The sequence below is a fragment of the Xyrauchen texanus genome, chromosome 12 (genome assembly GCF_025860055.1).
Source record: "Xyrauchen texanus isolate HMW12.3.18 chromosome 12, RBS_HiC_50CHRs, whole genome shotgun sequence".
Lineage (NCBI taxonomy): Eukaryota > Metazoa > Chordata > Actinopteri > Cypriniformes > Catostomidae > Xyrauchen > Xyrauchen texanus.
Genome location: NC_068287.1, coordinates 15,277,973 through 15,297,203, shown reverse-complemented (window position 1 = coordinate 15,297,203; position 19,231 = coordinate 15,277,973). Strand labels below are relative to the sequence as shown.

General features: G+C 39.2%; 1 protein-coding gene across 4 annotated transcripts in view; it reads left to right on the top strand.

Annotated features, from left to right (window-relative positions):
• mrtfbb (myocardin related transcription factor Bb) overlaps positions 1-19,231 on the top strand; it is a 48,376-nt gene that overhangs the window by 5,850 nt on the left and 23,295 nt on the right. For 3 of the 4 annotated variants that reach the window (XM_052138691.1, XM_052138688.1, XM_052138690.1), the window contains exons 2-3: positions 4,164-4,239; positions 10,952-11,194. In XM_052138691.1, the coding sequence (XP_051994651.1) occupies positions 11,041-11,194 (154 nt within the window). In that variant the 5' untranslated portion in view covers positions 4,164-4,239; positions 10,952-11,040. Of the gene's footprint in view, positions 1-4,163; positions 4,240-10,013; positions 10,093-10,951; positions 11,195-19,231 lie in introns of all 4 variants that reach the window. The other variant, XM_052138689.1, reaches the window with a different exon arrangement.

Here is a 19,231-nt window from a genome sequence, read left to right as displayed (position 1 = left end):
GAATGTATATTTTATTGTGCATGCCATTGTTTACTTCCTAGTTTCCATTGGATTAGAACCTGTGTTTGGTCATCAGTAGCATCAGATGGAATGGTGATTGTTTGAATTAATGCCAAACTGGGAAAGGGGACAATTTCAGGGTACATTCAGAACCAACATGTTGATTTCCTGTGTGATCATGTTGAAACAACCTTTTCAGTAAAAGTAATTGTCATGTTGGCTCTGAATAAGGACGCACTGATGTCTGGTGTTGATATGTTTCTGTTTACCCAATTATAAAAGAGAACACTATGAACGCACTTATTTCATCACTTTGGCCATTATTCAAAATTATCAACCGGTTTATGTCATTGTTTGCCACATTGTTGCTTGATGAAAATGGCCAACTTACATGAATCATGCTGAGATACATCCGTTGTTCTAAAACAGTGAAGTAATGTTTTAGGTTTCGTGGAAACCTATTAAAACAACTAACAAATGCATGTCTCTAATATTGGGTTGAATCGTATGGTTGTGATAGTGGGAAGAAGAATTGGAGAAGTATTTGTATGGTTTAGAGAAGAACCAGAGAAGTCAGCTTTTAAAACAGATGATTTCATTTTTGAGCATGACTTCTGAGCAAATCTGCATCATTTTGTGGATTGATTGTAAATTAAACCTATTATGGCCGATCAGCATTATGATTTGCTGATGGCAAGCTATTTTGATTTATGGTTTAACCATATTCTCACTCTGTGACCAATGGGATGAGGGCAAGTGGGAGGGGCAAAGGCAATGTGCACTGCTCAGGGATGGCCCCTTGGGAATTAGCAGGGTTTTTGGGAAAGTTGGTTGCAATGTTAGGTCATTTTTGGGAATTGTAAAGGAATTTTCACCCTCTCTTTCCTTTTCCTCACTCAGTGTTGCAGTGTTTTCTTTGTGCTGACTCCTGATGCTTGCATTCTCTGCACACACATGGAAAAGTGTCGGAGTGGTTTCTTTTTTTTACTCCAGATGCTTATTCTGGCTGGTCTCACAACTATATTTAGCAACACAGCTGACCCCCTCTGGTTTACTGTGGATGAGTCATGAAGTGTTTGTGTGGGTTGAAGTTCTCATTGTGTAGTAATGCTGTAATACGGCTATTATATAGTCAGCCAAACACCATTTTGATTCGTGTTTGGACTTTATGTAACAACTGTTAACTATTCAAGTAAACACATTTGAAAAATTTACATTTGTGATATTTTCCGTTCAACGTAGCATACTTGGTTAAGAGACTTAAAGGGATAGTTCACCCAAACATTAAAATTCTGCCATCAATTATTTAATCTCATGCTTTCTAAACCTGTGTGGGTTTCTTTCTTGCATGGAACACAAAAGGAAATGTTAGACGGAATGTTAGGGACTATCAACCTCAATCATCATTCACTTTTATTTCAATTTAACCAATTCATGTTTCAGTTACAATTGAGAGCCCATTACTTATTTATAATGTGTGATTTTGTTGATGAGCCCCACACTACAGCCATAATCGGTCTCCCCAGGGAGAGGTAAATTGTTTACAATTGTTTTTGAGTGCTCGGTCATGCACATTCTTACTTCCTGTTCTAGGTGGAGTGTAAATGCATCCCAACGCAAAGTATCCATGGCAGATGAGGTGTGGCAGAGCTTGCATTGGCCATCCAAACTAAGTCCAGTTTACTGGCAGCTGGCAATACAATGATGTCCTCACTTGACCCAAGTTTCCTCTTTAAAATATAAAACATAATTCTGTTTGAGGTTTAGAAATCATGCTGGACTAAGATGAATTGTCAGTGTCACTGAAAGGGGCTTATTGCTGATCCTTAGCGAGAAAACAGCAGAACGTCTTTAAACTCCGTTAAATAAGATTGAAAGCAGGGAATGTGAGCAGCCAAGAAAGCAAACCAAGGGGGGTTGCATGTCTGCTGGAGTTGAGACATTCAACAGCCTTTTTTTCTTCTCTGCAGAAGATAACAAGATCACAGTGCACACCGAGTCACTTAATCTGCCTTCCCTGGCTTTGTTTAACTCTATGAAGCATGACATCCTTTAATCCACATATTTAGGATTACATTTTTATCCATTTGTCATAGAAATCAAAAGCAATAGTTTAGATGAAGCTGGCGTAAGACTTAAAGTTGAAGTATTGTAACTTTCTGTGTTAAAATTCTTTCTCCTGTCACAGCTTAATATCCAGATGACAACTATTAGTTAGCCATTCAAAGGTTAATTTTCTCAAACTGTTTGTTGCGCTATGAAAATTGCTCCGTTTGTTTTGAGAGACCCACTTAGACCCGCCCCAATAATGTTTCTCAACAAATGGTATGAGCTGGGGTTGGGACAATCTCTTTGTTTGACCAAAGGCAGAAGTGGGTTGTATTCAGAAAGCTGCTTAAAAACAATGTTTATTTTTACAATTCCATTTGGTGGCACAGAAATTACGTAATTCAGCTTTAACCTCGTATGACTCCGCGAACGCATGCATGGGCATTGTATTTTGGCTTTGCTATATGCAATGCTTAAATTCGTTTAAACCGACTGATTTCAGTAAAGAAGACTCTGGGCTGTCAGTAAAGCATTATGGAGTCATGTGACAAAACCGTATGGTGCCAACCACAGCAGAGTTTGTCTTCTGATGGTAACTACATTTGATGGTAAACCTAATTAAGTTTTTACATTGAAACCTGATTGTGTCAAAAGGTTAGACACACTCTAGTTTCATCAGATGATGTTTATACCACTCAACATGTTTGGCAGATATAGGACAATGGTAATCGGTACATAGATTGATACTTCATAATAAGGATGCACTGATCCAATACTGAAGCTTTTAGATGGATCGGTTATTGGTCTGACGAGCCCGATCCAAATCCGATACTGTGTGTTAGTCATGTTCGTTACTGTGAAGCTCAAAAAAAGAATCATAAAAACACAATTATAGTAGCTCATATGGCTTTTGCATTTTATTCAAATCCACTTGAAGACATGTGATAGTTCTGTGAATCACAAAAGGCTGTGTTTAATAAGAAAATGTATAAAATGCACGTGCAGCTCCAGTGCGTCAGTGAATGGCGCTGCTCTGTTTACACACACGTGCCCATTTTTAGCCTTCACACATTGCGCAACATTTGAGCTCTACTCGCAAACAACATCTCCGATGTAGATGCTCAAAAGTTCGGTTCACTAAAAAGTTGCCTTGGTTTAATTAACCATAAAACATTTCCTTTCAAATAATGTTTAAAAATAAATTTACATGATAACAACATAAAATATTGTATAATAGACCGACCTTTTGGTGTGTGAGCACGTAATGGAATGCGTACATTAATTCCAGCCTACAATCAGCAATTGTATGGCCCGCAAATAATTTGGTAAATGCGCAAATTGCACTTAATGGAAAAAAGGTTCCCCACCCCTACTTTAAAGTCCAGATACAAAATGAAAAAAATTTCCACAAAAAAAAAATCACCGGAATTACTGTTAATTTTGCTTCTGCATTATCCAGTATATTAGTTAACAATGAAGTTTTTCTTAATTAGCTATACATTTATATTGAAATAAGGTAGTAGTTAGATGTTTGTTTCTTTAAAGAGTACTCCCAATTAGTTCCACACAATAATGTAAAGATATTCTAAACAGATTATGCAAAAAACACTTTGCTTATATCTGTTTGAATGACTCTTCTGGTGTGTGAGAATAAAGATAAAAAGTAGCCAGAGTATTTGTGTAAAAGCGTGATGCCAGATGATTATTTGTCTTGTTTGTGCTTTAATGAATATGAATGTCTCCCTTGTTTGCGGAGGCTATTTTTGAGCATTGAGTGCAGACTATCATGAGCTTGTTTTCCATTTCTCTTGATGGCCTCTTATGTGGAGTGGCATACATACATGCATAAATATCTGTCAAGCTATTGTTTAGCCATTAATCAGCACACAAACAGCTCACCGTTTCCACAGCAACTGCATTGATTAGATGCAAACTGCCCTTCCCTTCCCTTGTCCCCTTCATGTGCTGTTTTGCCAGCCGGATGGAATGGTACTGGTTTCACCTGTGGAAAACTGTGCTGATGACAAGGTGTACAGTATGTAGTTTAAACGGTTGTTGTTGTTGTTTGTTGTTGTTGTTGTTGTTTAATGCCAACATATTCCTGTGTGTTTCAGAGACGCCATGACCTAGTGATCTTTGTGTCGGTGTGCTCCTGTTAGTGTCCTTCCCAGTCCTCTTCTCTTCTAACAGGTAAATATCATTCATCTGCTGATGTTTTTATCTATTATTGTAAAACAGTTGATCAACATTAATGAACGCTTTTCTTTAAGCTGCTTTTTTTGCTTAAAGGGATAGTACACCCAAAAATGAAAATAATTTACTTACCTTATGTAGGTTCCAAACCAAGGACTTTCTGTCTTCCACTGAACATGGTAAGAGTTGTTAGGCAGAATGTGCAGTCTCCGTGAGCATTTAATTTCATTACATCTTTTTGCCATATAATTAAAATTAATGGTGACAGATTTATTTATTTTTGGGCAGTTGTCCAAGACAAGAAATAAAACCAGGCAAAGGTGTTTCAAAGGCACAACAATGTTCTTCTGCAAGACGCATACTTTTTTTTTTAACCGCTAGAGGGCCAAAAGTTACATAGCGGCTCTTTAGTTAAAGCTACGCTTGCGTGATATGTGTCTTTTTAAAGATTTCGTTCCACAAGTGTTCCCTATGCAAATGGCACATCCCGCCGCCAGATGAGCACGAGAGCTGGTCTGGGCCCGTGCCCATGCACAAGCAGCTCTCATGGCGACAATGCATGAGAAACTGCTAGGGCATGAATCTTCAGATGCTGCACTCTAGGATCGATCTCGCTCTGAGCCACTAAAGCTACCACTCAAGCCATCTGCAAAGCAATGAGCAACCTGGTGGTTCTGGACCGGCATATTTGGTTAACTCTCACGGAGATGCGGGAGGCATAGAATGCCCTGACAAATAATCCATCGCTGCCCCATTGCAACTGAAAGCTACTACTGAGCCATCTGTGAAGCCAAGCAAACCGTAGCCTAAGCATAAGCACCTGCCATTGCTGGCTTGGCAGCAGAAATGTTCCTGACATGCCTAGCCCTGTGAAGCCCCTGAGCTCACTGTTATTCATTGCCTCAGTTTGAGGCAAGCTATGTTTCTCCCCTCTTTCCCAATACTGTTCATCGGAAACTGGTTCAAAATGTTGCTTCTGTGTGTATTACTCAAAGATTGTTCTCACAAAAGAGAAAAAAGCACCCATTATACAAACACTAGATGCTCACTCATTCTCAGAAAAAGGGCCATTTCCTTTTTATGCTCAACAGCTTCCCTATGGTGAGCGGTGCTCTATCTCCTATAGCAAGCGAATCAATAAGCCCACGGTCCCGCTGCGTGGGGACCCCTTATGGCCATGTCAGACTGATTGTTAAAAACGATCGAGCATGGTTATACGATTCAGTTTGTACAACGGCCACCTCGCTTCACCAACGTCTTGCAATCTGTGGTCCAACTACAAGATGTGCCGGTGTTGCGCATAGAGATTCACAATCTCCTTGCAAAAAAACGTGATTGAGACTGTTCCAGACTGCGACACACACAGCAGGGTTTACAGCCATTATTTTCTAGTTCTAAAGAAATACGGCAGGCTTCAGCCCATTCTAGATGTGAGGCACTTGAATCGTGCACTTGCGACGCACCCATTCAAAATGTTTACTCGAGAAGAAATGATCGCAGATCTGTCCTCAGGACTGGTTTGCGTCAATAGATCGTGGATGTGTACAGTTGAACTGCGTCACAGGTGCTTTTTGAGATTCGTATTTGAGGGAACTGCAGATCAATTCAAAGTCCTTCCATATTGCTCTGTCTCTGGCTCCCCGCACAGTCAAGAAATGTATTGATGCAGCGCTCACCCCATTGGAAATGAACCGTGTGTGTTTTTAGAATTACCTTGACGATTGGTTAATACTAGCCCAATCAGAGGAACTACTGGGCGAACACTGAGACTTGCTGCTTTGCCATTTGAAAAATCTGGGTCTGAATGTCAACTGCGCGAAAAGCGCACTTGCTGCCTGGAAAAAAAAAAAAAAAAAGTGCGCTTTTTTTTCCCAGGCAGCAAATCTCCTTTTTTAGGAGTTTGTCTCGACTCCGTGAGCATGTATGTGCACCTCATGAACGGGCGCATACAGACCATTCTTCGGTGTCCGTCTCCGTTCAAACTGGGGAAAACATTGCTACTGAAGTCATTTCAGGGAATGCTGAGTTTTGTGGTGGCGGCATCCTCCATCATACCATTCGATCTGTTACACACAAGACTTCTCCAGTACTGGCTCAAGTGACACATTCCACCTCGGGCCAGGAACCTCGGGTGCATACGCATCGCGGTGACTCTCTGCTTTCTGGCTGCTCTAGCACCATGGACCGCACCGGCCTTCTATCAACAGGGTAGAATGCTGGGTAAAATTTTCAGAAATGGTGACCACAGATGCATCCAACCAATGTGGGATGGACACCCAACTTTCGGCAACTGGACAGGTGTGAAATGGGCGTGGCACATCAACAACCTAGAACTACTGGCTGTCTTTTTAGCTTTGAGAGCTTTTTATTCCAACATTGTGAATCTCCGTGTTCTGATTCGTTCGGACAACACAACAGTAGTGGTGCACATAAATCACCAGGGCAGACACCGATCACCACAAATAATGAGCATGACACAACGCCTGCAATGGAGTGGGCGTCATCTCCTCTCATTGCGTGCAACAGATGTCCCGGGCTGTATGAATTTCAGAGTGGATCTGTTATCACGCCAGGGAGCATTAACAGGGAAATGGAGACTTCATCCTCAGACAGTGATGAGGATTTGGGAAACATTTGGCAATGCGGAAGTCGAACTACTTGCTTCCACAGAGAATGCCCACTGTCCCCTTTTGTAATCCATGTCCCAAAATGGCAGGCTCAAAAATGGCCGGCAAAATGCAAGTATGTATTTTCCCCAGTGTGCCGCCTCCATTCTGTCATCAACAAAGTCAGAGTGGACATGAAAGTCTCAGGTGGTTCATTTGTGAGCCTTCTTTCCCTCACTGTTTAATTCAGATGAAGGGCAATCTATTCATGTGTTTTGCCCTGTGAGTGCATTGCACACATATGTTGAGTGCACCCATCAGTTTAGGCTGTCGGATCAGATCTTTATTTGTTATGGAGGATGCACAAAAGGAATGCCCATCTTCAAACGAAGGCTCTCTCTTTGGATTATTGATGCAATTGCCCTCACTTACAAATCACAGGGCGCAAATTGCCCTATTGGTGTCAAAGCGCATTCAACCAGAGGCATAGCCTCTTCATAGACATGGACAAATGGTGTGTCCTTACAGGACATATATTTGGCAGCAGGATATTCCTCACAAAACACGTTCATGAGATTTTATAGCCTGGACGTGGCATCCATCTCCTCAAAATTTCTCTCTGTATCGAGTGCTTCTTACATATAAGTGGGTGAGCCACAGCCCTTATTACTTGAGGGCTACCGACTATAATCAACAGAACTGCCCCTTTAAAAGTCAAAAGCACTCCCATAAGAAATAAAACCTACTTTTCCAACCATGTTGTGAGAGGGTTAATAAACCAAACTGTCTATAGTTATGATTTCTACAGATCCCAGACTACATTAATTTCTATCTGGCATCCGCCATGATGGACTATTCATATACACTTTAATATGACTTTATAAGTCATTGTCCTGTGGCTCCTTATGAATGTCTCTATTTATTTTTATATCACTGGGAGTGCTATGTCATATGTTACACATGTAACCTCGGTTCCCTGAGATGAAGGGAATGAGACCTTGCGAAAGCTGGCTGCACTACTACTTCAGAATTTCGTAATATGAGTAACTCACTTTTGTCCCTCAAACAGAAAATTCGGAAGAAATGGTGACCGAGCACCTGCTTATATAGAGCAACTGCACCTACAGGGTCTGGGCTCAGACACCATTGCCAAACAAAGGATTGGCGTGATTGTATAAAGGTTTCAACAAGGTTCTGTTAAAGGGCATTCCCCATAGTGCTTGCAGTATTGTCCTTCATCTCAGGAAACCGAGGTTACATGTGTTACCAGAGATGTTTCTTGCCAACTAGACTACTAACCAAAATATGTCCCTGTAACAGTGCAGTTTTAATTAATTGAGGTTGTCTTTTGCAAGCCACGCCTCTGAAGTCCTCCTACATTTTCATCATTACAAAAAAATGTAATCAGAACATGCATAGCGATAGTAATGCGGAACATAGACTTCTCCAGAAGCATACTTCAAAACAGAAACATAGGCCCAGAGGGATGGGCTTGTACATTTTCTCACCATAAACCCTGCAGAACTCAAGCCTCCATAGAGAATATCACCATGAGAAGATTGTGGGTGTTGGTTGGGACATCAGTGAAGAGAGTCCTCTCTAAATACAAAAACCGTTGCTTGTCTCACAATGCTTTGTAGTAGATAATGACCGTACTTGGCGATCCTATTAGACAGCGTGGTTTCATACAGTATTATGATTGGTTAAAATAAATTGCTAATGGGTAATTCATATGGTTGATTTGAAAGGTTTTTAAAGCTGAAAAAAAAAATACACAAGCTTTAAAGTTCACAGATGTCTGAGTAGAGAAACCAAAGGTGTAGATCTCCACATTAACTATGATTGTGTTCCAGTAGGTTTGAACTAATAAACTTCTGTTTGTGAAATGTTTTGCTTGAAAAGTGTGCTTGTGGTATCATTCTTTAAAATAAATGTCACTTGGTTTGATATTATGTTACCCACTGCAATAACATTCATACATTTGTATGTGTAGCTTTAGTGTTTAAATACTTTGTGTGGCCACTGTATCTAGAAACTTTATAGTCAATGTGTTTGCTGGAAAGTTTTATCTCTTTTAGCCTTGAAATCTTATACTTGAAAATGATAGAAATACAAAAGTTCCTCACTGATAGATAAAAGAACAGCCAATGAAATTTCTTTAAAGTAATATTTTATTACATTGTTTAGTCATAGTTGGTAGTCCAGCATATCCCACAGATGCTCAACCTGATTGAGATCTGGGGAATTTGTAGGCCAGGGCAACACCTTTTAACTCATCATGTTTTTCTACCATTCTCGGACAATATGTGCAGTGTGACAGGGCGCATTATCCTGCTGCCATTAGAGAATATCATTGCCATGAAGGGTTGTACTTGGTCTGCATTGATGCTTAGGTAGGTGGCACGTGTCAAATTGACATCCACAGCCTGGACCCAGGGTTTCCCAGCAGAACATTGCCCAGAGCGTCACATTCCCTCCACCGGCTTGTTGTCTTCCTAGAGTGCATTTTGGTGCCATCGCTTCCATAGGAAATTGACACCCGTACACGGCCGTCCACTTTATGTAAAAGAAAATGGGACTCCTCAAACTAGGTGACCATCCACTGCTCCAAGGTCCAGTTCTGACACTCGAGTGCCCATTGTTGGCCCTTTCGATGGTGAACTGGTCATCATGGGCACTCTGACCAGTCTGTGGCTATGCAGCCCCATACACCGCAGGCTGTGATGCACTGTGTGTTGTGACACATTGCTCCCGTAACCATCATTAAAATGTTCAGTGCCTTGTGCCACAGTAGACCTTCTGTCAGTTCAGACACCTGAATTATCAACACGTTGTTTAGCAAACAAACAAAATTGGCTAACTTATAGTGGCACATGCTTGTGTACTTTTCTGTGCGTGGTGACATAGTCCTATAAACTGGGACCTACATAACGTTAGATATTGTTTGGATGTATGGCTATAGATTGCTAGCTAAATCGATGCAAAAAATGCTTTAAGGTTGACAGTAACTGAACAAGTCTAATGTACATTGAACAAGTTTAATGTACATTAAACTAGTTATCTTGTTAAACCGTACTTATCATTAGGGTTGGCTGAAATAACAGTTTAGCTTTGTTTGTTTGTTTGTTTGTTTGTTTTTTTTTCCTCTTCAAATTAATGTTATAGCCTCTGCCCCTGCCGACACTGGCATGAGGAGACCAGAAGAAGTCAACAAACTGAAAAATAAAACCAGCGTTGTTTTTAGGTAATGTTTGTAATCTTGTTAATACGGATTTCATAAAATTGGTATCGAAAAAAGTATCGTTTGGCCTCTCGGCCTACCATCATGTAGATCACATTGCACAGAGAGCATCTGTCAGAATAACACATTAAACAGCTGGCCCAGACTTGCTGCCTGCATATTCTCCCATATACCTTGTCTTGGACTGTAGCCACAGCCAGTCTTATAGAATGTGCACTTTTAAAACATCAGCCATAAGGATTTAAGAGATTTTTTTATAGGGTTTACCGGGAGGACCATCAAACTTATTTCAGTAAATACTTGGGAGTATATGGTAAATATTTTTTGGGGGTTGACGGGTTACATTTCTCTTAAGCTATTTAGAGGAAGCTCTGAAAAATAAGAGCATATCTTGCGTCTCCTTATATCATCCTTTTCTTGTGGGTTTATCGCATAATTTGTTTGGAATATCAAAGTACAAATTGAGTTGCCAGTACATGAGCCACAGAGCTGCATTGTTGGCCTTTTCGAAGTTCATTAAAAGGGATAGTTTTCCCACAAATGAAACTTCTGTCATTTTCTCACCCTCCTGTTATTCCAAAAACATATTTCTGGACTCTTTCTTCCATGGAACACAATCTGTTTGTGATATGAGTTTGGAACAAAATGAGCTTTAGTAAATAATGCAGAAGTATATTTTTGGGTGAATTTTCCCTTTAACATTCATTCAACCCCCTTACAAGTTAATGAGGTTTGTTACCACAACACAACAACATACATTTTCAGCCTCATTTGCATTCTTAGTAATTTATTATTATTATTATTATTATTATTATTATTAGAACATTCTAAAACTTGAAAGCCTTTTGTTTCTTTCTGGCAGTCTGCAGTCCGAGGTTCCCACCAGTTCCACCCGCTAGCCGTGGTAGTTTCCAGGGAGAGACCTTCGCCTCTCCCCACGCCTGAGGAGATATGGAGCCCCAAGAGAGTCTGGGAATGGAGGGGGATTTTGTTATGCTGGGGGTCTTCGTCCCAAGCCCACGGAGTGAAGCGGTGACCCATGACTTGGAGGAACTGTCTCTGCTGCCGGCTCAGAGCCTTCCACCCATTAAAGAGCGCAAGAACGGTACGTGAATTTGGTCATTTGGTCATGCCCTTAGGCCACCACTCTGCTCCCAGGCTCCTATTTCCTCGTCATCCATTACACTACCGCCCAATTTGACACTGAGAAAATAAGGCCTGCCAGACTGTTGAGAAATTTGTTTGTGGTTAGAGTGGGGAATTACACAGGAATTGCAAGTGAAAGCCAACATATAATCAAGGCTTAGGCGCTCCCTTTAAGTCTTATCCAAAGTGTTCTTGGCTCATGTTAGGGTGCACAACTTGTAAACTAATGTGATCTATTTTGTGTCAAATATAATTGCTGGAAGTGTCTGATATAGAGGAGTCTTAACTCTCACTCATGTTGCTGCTATTGTCATGGCTGGGAATTTACAGTTCTGAAATATGCCGTTGAATCACCTTCATGTTCTGTTTGGGGTTTGAGAGACCGTAATGTCACTGTAATAGCTTGAAAAATATACTTTTTCACCCACAAATAAAAATTCTGTCATCATTTTGTTCCAAACCCATATGACTTACTTTCTTCTGCGGAACACAAAGATCTCACTCCATCTTTTCAGTACAATGGCAATGGATAGTGCCTCACTCTGAAGCTTAAAAAAGGACCAGAAAGTCCATTCAGCTTCATATTTCAAGGCATCTGAAAAATCTGCTATTTGAGTCTTCATTAATTCATGATAGAAGCTCATTCACAATGGCTCACATATTCACATGAAAACGTGTGGTGTTTTTTTTTTTTTTTTTGTTTGTTTTTTTTTTGCATTAACTATTCGATTTAAGGATCAGTATGATTCTAGGGATGGGCGTTTTTAAGTAATTTTGTAGAGATTAAGCTAACCAACAAAAAACGAGTAATTGATTGATCGTAAATTAAAATGTCAGTTTTATTTACAAACATTTCCAAGAATGGTTTCAAAATAAGTTAAATTTTACAAACTATGCTTTTCTTTTGGGGGGAAAATTAAATGAGCAATTTTTTAATAACTGTAAAAAAACATTTGCACTCAACTGGATCTGTCTTAGAAACCAATAGATTTGTGTATGGCACACACAGTCTTTATGTAGACTTGTGCAGACTATCACGTTTTTATCATTTCACACAATTTCATTGAGAAAACAAGTGTTGAAATTTGGCTTTTTATAAAATGTGCTCTGCACGTATTCAGATATTTAACCCGCATACCATTCTAATAAGCTTCCAATTTTCCCGTACTGCTTCGCGTTTCCTTTCCACTATAAAAACAGATAATGGTATTTTGGTATGCATTACTTCAACAAAAACCAATAATTAAAATTAATTTAGAATCAAAATATTACAAATATTGCCACAATTGGCTTTGCTTAAAAGCACACAAAGATGACATAATTTCTCCTTCCAGCATCCAACAACTCAATGTCACACATCCAAAGCACCTCTAAGTGGACTCAATTTGGTAAGAGATTCAGAAAGTACAGGAAAATTCAGTGTTACCCACAGCAGGCCAGTGCACAAAGGAAAATAATTTTTTCATATTTGAGTAGTGTTTTTAATAGTCGATTGTCTGATGCAGAACACAATATTTTAAACTTGATAACATGCATCAAAAATCACCCATGAAAAATGTTACGTTCGTTATGTATGGGGTCTTGGAGACCACTGATATAAAACATTGAGTCAATGTGCATACTGAAGTTCTCTGACTTGTGTAAATACTGTAGACAAACACTCATTCCTGTTGTTTATTTTGATTTCTTGTATTGTTTTGTTTTTTTCTTCAATGTGTTTTGGTGGGGTCAATTTGACCCCAAACAGAAAAAACATTACCATGTATGTATCTGCGGGTTCTTAAAGTCTTAAAAAAATTAAATAAAAAGAAGTCTTAAATTTAGTTTGCTGAGGTCTTAAATTTGGGGGCATGAATAGAGGAGACGCTTAAAACAGTACAATCTGCATGAGGCAAAATCATCTCTCTCTCTCTCTCTCGTGTGTCCTCATTTAGCAGCTGACGCTTGAGTTTAGTGTGAGCACGTGCAGGGAAGCAAATTTTTACTGAACTTACGATGTTACACATTTATAACCTTCATAAACCCGTTAATCCAAATGGCATTATTTTGCGTCTCTAACACATTCGCTCCTGCTTATAATCGACAAAGCGTCAGCATTACAATTTGCATGTGCGCAAGGTTGGAGCGGTCTTTTGACTCCTTTCAAATTGTGCGCTTCCTTATTTTAAATCACTTTTGACAATAATTAGAACTACTAATTTTATATGCTAACAGAACTACTCAGCTGCAGAGATACACCAGTTATATCTCCATCACTCTAGATCTAGGGCTGCCAACAAAATTGACACTGTTCTCACAATCTCGCGCCACACGTCCCTTTTCTCACGCATTAAAAATGTTGCAGAACAAAGAGGACACTGACAGCGCATGGACAGACAAGACAGAGCAGCCTGCATGATGCTGTGAGTTATTCAGACCAATCAGGGGAAAGCAGCTGCACAGCATCTCTCCCTCTCTTTCTCTTTCATAATTGAATCTGTTAACATTGTCAATACATAGTCCACTTTAAACGGCCATTTTTAAATGAACTGATGATAAATTAACTTGAAATTTCACTCAAATTAAAATTGTCATCACTTACCTTCATGCTGTTGCAAACATGTATGACTTTCTTATTTCAGTGGATATCAAAAGGAGATATTAGGGAGTTTGTCACCATTCACTTACATTGAATGAAAAACAAGATGCAATAACAGAGAATGGTGACCGAGACTAAACTAGACTGAACAGTGATGACAGAAATTATTATTTTTTAAATGAACTGCCCTTTAACTACCTGTTGAAGATTTTGGTAAAGTTATTTGCCAAGAAAACTGGGTTTTAAAAATGTTTTTATTCAGCACATGCTAGACCTCATTCACAGCAGCGGTATCTTTGATTTTTTTTAATGGCAATGACAACGAGGCTGCACTGGATAGACATACAGTCTGTTCAATGAGATGTACTGCAGTTTAAAATGTTTTTGGATCATTCTGTGTACAAAACATTGGAAAACTATATTTTCAAGGACACTCAGTAGACAAAAAACTCCAGGCAACAAGAGCTGTACAAAATCAGATGGGATATTGGAGCTTTTTACAGATTTATACCGTGCATGCCATTGAAGAAATGGTATGTCTATCCCTCACAGTCTTGTTTACATTCACATTAATAATCAAACATGGCACTGCTGTGAATAAGGTCTATAGACCAATCTTCTTATTTACAAAAATATCAGCGTATGTGCAGTAAGTGGTGCCAGAAATCACGCTGATTGTTGTTAGATTTGACAGATTAGATGATTAAACGAAAGTATGACACAAAAGCATCATAAATGCAAACATATTCTTAGCGATTTAAAGTACTATAATGAAATGAGTTAACTACAAACATGTCATGTTTTCTATACGTTTTTGCTGTGAAGTTGTGAGTCGAAATTATCTCTGCTCTTTTTGATGGCTTGAAGCCACAGCAGTCAACTAGAACCCTCGGAATAATTTTTCAACAACGTAATCCGATAAAAGATGATTGTTTTTATGTCCTTTTGCCACCATTTCAGTGTTTGTCATATGCGGTGACATTGTCAAAGCACTGGTCTAATGTGTCATGCCTTGCTAGAAAGCAAGTGACTAAAGAGTAGGGTCACTATATAGGCTACATACTTTAGGCTACATGCATTCATAATCAATTAATTTACATACAATTTCTTAACACTTGCAACAATGCACAAAATATATTAAAACAAACATGTCCAGAGACATTCAAGCAGGCTCAGTGGTTATGTATTTACCAGCGAATGTGTTTTTTTTTTATTGCGAAAGTGGTCTTAAATTGTTTTACATTTTAAAAAGTCTTAGTATTAAATTTCATTCCTTCAAACCTGCAGATCTGCTATGTGGGATACTAGTCAAATTTCGGAACGTTCACATTTTAGAACCGTAATACAGCTAAAATAATAAAACTGCCTGCTGGGTATTGATTGGGTCAAAACAACATTTGAGGTTAATATCACAATTACTATTATAATTTTTTTTATGTACATCATTGGGGTCTGGGGCACCAAACATCCAAACAGTCAAATCAGTCTCAATATAACATGAGACTTTCTTGTCACTGTTATGTTATCATTCTGTCTGGTGCTCCCAATAGAGGCCAAAGCTTCAATCTGGAAATGTTTACTAGTGTATGAGCCCTAATGGGAAGGCACAAAAGGGCTGGTCCATTGGGCAGTCTAGCAGTGAACCATGTCCAACTACTCTGCAACATCTGTTTGTCTACCAATTGAGCCGACTACTGCAAAAGTTTATGTCCCACTCCCTACACACATTCCTGCCCCTGAGAATCTCACTGTGTCCTCGAGGCTACTGGGTAATTTAAGGAAGAAAACCGAGTCCCCATCAGGCATGTTTGTATTTCTGCTCCCACTACTCAACTCTCTTGTCATTACATTCTGGGCTAAGCTGTTTTCTCAGACCTGTTGTATTTAAATAGACATGAAACTATGACTCACTCAGATACTTCAATATTTAACATGACCTTGGAATTACCCTGTTTGTTTGCGGACTATGAATAAAATCTTAAGTTATTGTATCCTATAATTCTTGTACACTAAAATGATATAAATATTTTGCATTGTATTTGTGTTTTTGATATAAATGTATGAACCAGGTAGGGATGGGCATTTTGTTGATTTTGTTTGCTTTCTAAAAATCTTTCAAATACTATTGAGGGGGTGTACATCTGCAATATGTAAATATGTGTGTCAGACAGACATCCTCGTCTGTTTCATTGCATCTTATTTTTATTAAGCTTGTCTCACATTTTTAAGAAACCTAGCTTGCCATTTTAACCATCTTTAAGTGGTATACATACCTTTTGAAAGTATACGTTCCCCAACTTTACAAAATGAATAAATCAAACTTTTGACGTGATGCGAGCTGATCGTCTATGTTCTACAACTGCTATTGGGTCCTTGAATAATGTATAACAATCGAGGAAGGGCAGCCGGTGGAGTTTCTGGTGCCCACCTATGGGAGTTGGTGCCCTACATAGACTGTGTAATATGTGTATAGGGAGCGTCGGCACAAGCTTGATAGATTGATGCATTTCTCTTTATGATTAACTAATGTTGAAGTATTGATTTTTATTTATTGATTTAATTTTTTTTTATTGGACAATGCTACCTTATGAGCAGGCTAATATGATCAGACTATAAAAACCTGTCATTTTATTCTTTAGAAAAAAAAATTAATATGTTAAAATATTTGAGAACTGCTCAGCGTGTGTGTGTGTGTCTGTGTGTCTGTGTGTCTGTGTGTCTGTGTGTCTGTGTGTGTGTGTGTGTGTGTGTGTGTGTGTGTGTGTGTGTGTGTGTGTGTGTGTGTGTGTATATATATTAGGCCAAAATTTGTTAATGCATGAATAACATGTTGTAAATGTTAGCTAGAGTACTACTTATGATAAATTGCTCCCAGGTGAAACAGCATTTTCTTAAGAATTGTATTTTTTTAATGAAAAGTTCATTTTGGCCATATCAAGACTTTATCAAATGTTTATTTAAATCTGGTAAGGCGCTTGAAAGTCCAATAAATTGGTTCTCACTGCAAAATAAAAAGAGGCAGTATGTGGAACATTTTTGTATTTTCCTTGTATTTTGATCCCAAAAAAAAAGTTGGAAAAACAAAATAATGCAGCTAGTATTTTCATGATCAATTATTTCTGTTAGATCAGAGTAATCGGGTACAACCCATTCCTGGTAACCAAGTATATAAGAGTGGACAGACCTAAGAGAACATTTGAATTGGAAATTCAATGAAATGGTCATTTTACATGACCTTTAATTAAAGGGTTGTAGCTATATAATGAGAACATTATGTGTTCTATCAGTGATAAACCTAACAAACTCACAATAAATCCTAATACAATACAAGGAATAGTTTCTGCTTTTTATCAGTTTTGAGATGCAAGTTATGAGTTTAGTAAATGTAATTTGTCAGAACACACTTTTCTTGTATATTTATAAGACAAGCAAAAAATATGTTTAAAACCTGTTGTTTTGCTGCCAATATTGTTTGATTCCTGCTCCCTTGAGCTTGGGTATATTTTGGTCTCAGGGAGGGTTTGTGTTACGCAGGGCCATATCAACACGATCTGTTCCTGCTCAAGCTAAAACACAGATGGTACCCATCCTTCCTCTTTTCAACCCACCCATCTAGCTGTATTGAAATTTTATGTCACCACAGTTTCAACAAATTCCCCTTCTAAAACACAATTTTCAATAAAATTGCAGTGCATCTGCATTAGAAGAACTTCAGATCCTGGCATTGAGTCATAGCTATTATATGTACAGTATACCACTGAATGGCCAACTGATGCTGTTCTCAATCTTTGTTGGATCAGTTTGGCTGAGGATTTCACAGACACTCCAATAAATTCATTCCAGGGTCGTCACTTAAATTCACATGGCCTGGGCTTTTTTTATTTGCTGTTGCATGTTGTTTTTCTCTCACTTGTCAGGACAGTGTGCATACCTGTCTAGTTTCTAAATTTGTCTTAAAAGTGCACACACTAGAACATTTACATTTATGCATTCGGCAGACGCTTCTATCCAAAGCGACTTACAGAGCCCATATTACAGGGACAATCCCCGGGAGCAACCTGGAGTTAAGTGCCTTGCTCAAGGACACAATGGTGGTGGCTGTGGGGCTCGAATCAGCGTCTTTCTGATTAACAGATTACCAGTTATGTGCTTAGACCACTACACCACTACCACTCACTATGAACATATTTTGCAAAATGTTCCTGCTGCCGCAACATTTTGACTAAACTTGGCCAATGCTCTCTCCGATTATGCGTTGCCTTTTTATTTAGCATGTAAGGAACGTCGAATGACAAACACTTAAAAAGTGGAATGCATATGCCTCTGCCTCCACATATCCCCACCACCCGATGAGACCCAATGAATGATCGATTAGTGTCCTTCATGCAGTGGAGCCATTGGAGCAGGCCATGGTCCAAACAGAGGGTGAAGGCCTTCCCAAGCAGGTAGTTCTGAAGAGTTGGCTGACCCGCTGTTGGATGGCCCGCTTCAGATCTGGGTACTCCAGCATGTTAGTTACTGGTAGTTGTTGGGCTGCGAACTGAGCCTCCGCCAACAAAAGCGTATGCAGGCGGACCGCCCACTGCATCTGTGGCTGGCCCGACCCCGCAGTGGCCCACTCGAACAGCTCAAGGAAAGCTTTGGGGTGGTTCCGGGGACCCATCTTTGCCTCGGTGATCTGAGGTGGGGTTCCTGTGGCCGTTGTCGCTCCTGGAGTACCAGGCGGCATCAGGTTCTGGAACACTCTCTGGTCCTCCGCCTGGGCTTTATAAAATATCAGTATCAACTTTATGTGGATATTAAACTACACATAGCCATATGAACATAGTCCATATTTACTCCTGATTTAAAGGTGGATTGAGCAATGTGTGTGTTTTTTTTTTTTTTTTTGTCATCTCGAAATTACACTGATACCTAGGTACATTGATGCAGCATCATTCAAAAACACAGTCGTTTTTGGTAAACGGTGCCATTGCCATTTTAGAAATTCACTAATCACGGTCAGCCACGATTAATTTAATTCATGAGTGAAAGTGTCCAATAACAGCACTGTTACTGAGATTAAGCGAGTAGTATTCGGCTGGTCGTGTGATTCTAACTTAGCAGCTCCCATGTGCGGACCCTCTCCATGTTTATTAAAACGGCTTTTATAAGGTTACTGATATGACTGAAGTCTTCATCTCATGTGAGTGGTCATGATTTTTTGTACATATGTTTTAAAATTATAACTAACTTCAATGGGTAACTTTGGGTAAGTCTTGAGTTGAAAATGGGGAATTTATTGATTTCAGTAAGTTTTTTTTTTTTTTGTTTTTGTTTTTTTTTTATTCAGAAAAATGAACCGGCTGATAAAAGTAATTTATTCGTAAGGTAGCCCTTTTTTGTTGTTGTTTTTTTTTCTTGTTGCTTCATAAGAAC